The sequence below is a fragment of the Camelina sativa genome, chromosome 10 (assembly GCF_000633955.1).
Source record: "Camelina sativa cultivar DH55 chromosome 10, Cs, whole genome shotgun sequence".
Classification (NCBI taxonomy): domain Eukaryota; kingdom Viridiplantae; phylum Streptophyta; class Magnoliopsida; order Brassicales; family Brassicaceae; genus Camelina; species Camelina sativa.
Window position 1 is genome coordinate 14,250,161 of NC_025694.1, and position 3,924 is coordinate 14,254,084.

Here is a 3,924-nt window from a genome sequence, read left to right on the forward strand (position 1 = left end):
TATGAGGAGACATACTCCCTTGTGATGGATGCAACGACTTTTAGATTTTTAATAAGTCTGGCTATAAGAGAAAAACCTTATTTGCGGCTAATAGATGAAGTGACCGCATATTTATATGGTCCACTGGATAATGAAATTTATATGAGATTACCATAGGGTATTGAGCTCAAAGATAAGAGTGGTTCTCGAGAACAAAACTGCATAAGGCTAAACAAATCCCTTTATGGACTGAAACAAAGTGGGCATATGTGGTACAATAGACTAAGTGAGTACTTAGCTAAAGAAGGCTATAAGAATGATCCCATCAGTCCATGTATTATTATAAAGAAGTTTGCAAACAAAGTGTTTGTAATCATAACAGTATATGTGGATGATTTGAATATCCTAGGAACCTCTGGGGAAATCGCCCAAACAGGTGAATATCTAAAGAAAGAGTTTGAAATGAAAGACCTAGGTAAAACTAAGTTCTGTTTGGGATTGCAGCTTGAGTACATAAATGATGGAATCCTTGTGCATCAAATGACATATACTGAAAAGGTAATCAAGAGGTTTAATATGGACCAAGCTCACCCATTTCTAGCCCAATGGTTGTGAGAAGCTTAAACTTCGGTCCAAAGAAGGACGATGAAGAAATTCTCGGTCCGGAAGTGCCAAACATCAATGCAATATGAGCGTTAATGTTCTTGGCTAGCCACACTAGACCAGACATTTGTTTTGCCGTGAACCTCCTAGCAAGATTTAGTTTTTGTCCGACACAAAGGAACTGGAACGGTATCAAACATGTGTTGCGTTACCTACAAGGAACGTTGGATTTGGGTTTATTTTATACTAACTATAACAAAGAAGGTTTAGTTGGTTTTGCTGATGCAGGTTATTTATCGGATCCACATAATGCTAGGTCGCAAACCGGCTATGTATTTACACACGGTGATACAGCAATTTCGTGTTGTTCTATGAAGCAAACCATTGCGGCCATTTCATCTAATCATGCATAAATTTTGGCTATGCATGAAGCCAACCGTGAGTGTGTATGGTTGAGGTCGATGACTCAACATATCAGGACAGATTGTGGCATGGCCGACGATAAGGGACCGACGGTTATATATGAAGACAATACAGCCTGCATCGCACAGCTCAAGGAAGGATATATCAAGGGAGATCGGACGAAGCATATATTACCGAAATTCTTCTTCACACATGAACTACAAAAGGCCGGAGAAGTTTAAGTGGTACAAGTTCCCTCTTGCGACAATTCAGCCTATCTCTTCACCAAGTCATTACCGACATCAACATTCAAGAAGCCCACGCACCAGATTGGGATGCGGAGACTTAAGGACTTTTAGTGATGCTTGGAACAGGGGGAAGTAATATGTGTTGTACTCTTTTTCCTTCACCATGGTTTTGTTCCAATGGGTTTTCATGGTAAGGTTTTAATGAGGCAGCATCCCCAAGTGTATTAGGGTGATCTCTTAGCATTTGCATGGTTATGTTATCCAAGGGGGAATGTTGTAAATCACTTAAGATGAATCTCCATAACCGGCCTATATATTGTCTAAGTCCATAAGGCCCATCGACCATTTTCTCTTAGTCTTAGTCGGTTTTGTACTTAGGGTTATCTATCCCTATATATATGTAATACTTTCGATTAAATCAATAAAAAGAAGAAAAAATAATACAACCTCTTCTTTCTCTAACTTTTACAACATAATCCATTTTATCTAATGTTAACTGATTAATTTATCAGCATACAAAGTCTTTCGAGAGATGTTTTTGGTCAATGGTCAATGGTCAGAAAATTTGTAAGCACAAAATCGTATATTCCTTAACCAGCATCCTCAACCTTATACTATATTAAACGTTTATCCTTCCTCCTTCAAAATCAGTCAACTCATTCTCTTTCTTTCTCTTAATTGTTTGTAAAAATGGAAGTGCCAGTGATATGGGTGTTCTTAATCTGTTGCATCTTTTGCTGCATAAGCATAAGTCATAACAATGGTTTCGTCGAAGCCAAGAGATTTTCTAAATTTGAAGATTTAGAAATCGAGAAGAGACTAAAGGCTATGAACAAACCCGATGTCAAGATCATCAAGGTTTTTTTATAAATCTCTCACAATCTTGCTTTTGTTTTTTTCACAATTGGATTTGTTTTCTCTATAAACTATACAGTTAAGTCAAACATGTTAACATTTTTTTTTTTGGTCAACGTTAACCTCTATATATATATAAATTACTGAAAAAAAAATAGACTATAGATGGAGAAAGCTATGGGTGTGTGGATTTCTTCAAGCAACCAGCATTTGATCACCCTTCTATGACAAATCACACATACCATTACACGGTATAATTTCGGATATATCAATTCCATATACTTATATTATTTTTTCTTAAAACATAAAAAGAACCGGACAGTAATATGTTTGTGGTGTTTGACACATGTCTTAGATGCGTCCAATATGGAAGGGAAAGAGAGAGAAAAAGACAAACAACACTGGATTTGGTTACTTATGGGAGAATGGTGTGGGTTGTCCCATTGGTACAGTCCCTATACCAAGAGTCACCAAAGACGATCTTTTGAGACTTGACACATTTGGCGATGATCATATACCTCGTGGCTCTTGGAACACTACCACTGATGATCCTAGTAGTGTTCTTCATTTCAACCAACATCATGTAAGTTGCTTATTTTAATTAAAAAAAAAACAGATTCTCAAAATAACATTTTGATATATATATATATAGTGATAATAATGTTTCGTTATTGAACAAAAATGAATGGAATTAGTTTGCAGTGGCTCGATCGATAGACCCAGAACAAAGGTTTAATGGAGCAACAATGGAACTTTGCCTAACTGCGCCTAAGGTTAAGCCAACCCAATACAGTGCTTCTAGACTTCACATTCAGATCGGAAAGGATTTCATCCAAACTGGTTTTACGGTAAGTCACTTAATTTATTTATTTATCTGTCAATAACTTGCACTCGTGTAAAACCAAAAAACTACACTACTATACGATTTCTTTTTCTTCATGTAATAGCTACGAAGAGTTCTGTAATTTATTTAATTAGTTCAACATAATGTATTATTATATCTTTTTAATAAATAATTAAAAAGGAACACAAAATATATTTACTAATTCAGGTAAATCCAGTATTATACAAGGACCACCAACCTCGGACGTTCGTCTATACATACGTAAGTCAGTCACATCATGCTTGTATATTCTCCTTTTTAGGTTTATCAATATGTTTAATTTGAATATATAATGATGGGACAGGCAGGTGGAAAATCATGTTACAATAGCAACTGCAATGTTGGGATGTTACTCGTTCGTCAAGATTTTCCACTTGGTACGGCATTGAAGCCAGTGTCTATTCGTGGTGCTAAGACAAGTCACTATGGAATCTTTGGTCTAATCAAGGTTTCTCTCATTCTTATCAATGTCCACATCAAAAATAAGATTCTATTTGCTGACAATCGAAAGTGTTGCTCTGTTGGAACGTTCGACTAAACATAAATAATTTTTGTTTCTTAATGTAATGTCAAACTTTACCAATTATTGTTGGGGTAACAGGACCAGAAGAATGGAAACTGGTGGTTGCAATTTGGTAATCAGGGAGAAGAAGTTGGATTTTGGCCGTCCAGTAGGTTTCACCAAGGCTTTGGAAACTTGGTCGAGTGGGGTGGAGAAGTGTACAGTGCATCATTACCGAGTCCTGAAATGGGATATGGACATTTTCCAGTTGAAATGCATATATGAAACGTATATCAATACTCGATGGTAGTTATAAAGTAGACCGCAGTGTGGACTATCTCCAAGAATTTACAGACAACGATCGGGGCTACAACTTGCTAGACGACGCAAGGACTTCCAAATACCCTCATGACGGTCATATTATATTTTTTGGTGGTCCGGGGAATATCTGA

General features: G+C 36.6%; 1 protein-coding gene across 1 annotated transcript; it reads left to right on the plus strand.

Moving 5' to 3' along the window:
• Positions 1,923-3,924, plus strand: LOC104720370. The gene is given in 8 exon segments (XM_019230996.1): positions 1,923-2,090; positions 2,246-2,338; positions 2,443-2,670; positions 2,783-2,935; positions 3,139-3,192; positions 3,275-3,418; positions 3,572-3,734; positions 3,737-3,924. Coding segments are annotated over 8 exon segments (1,191 nt in total).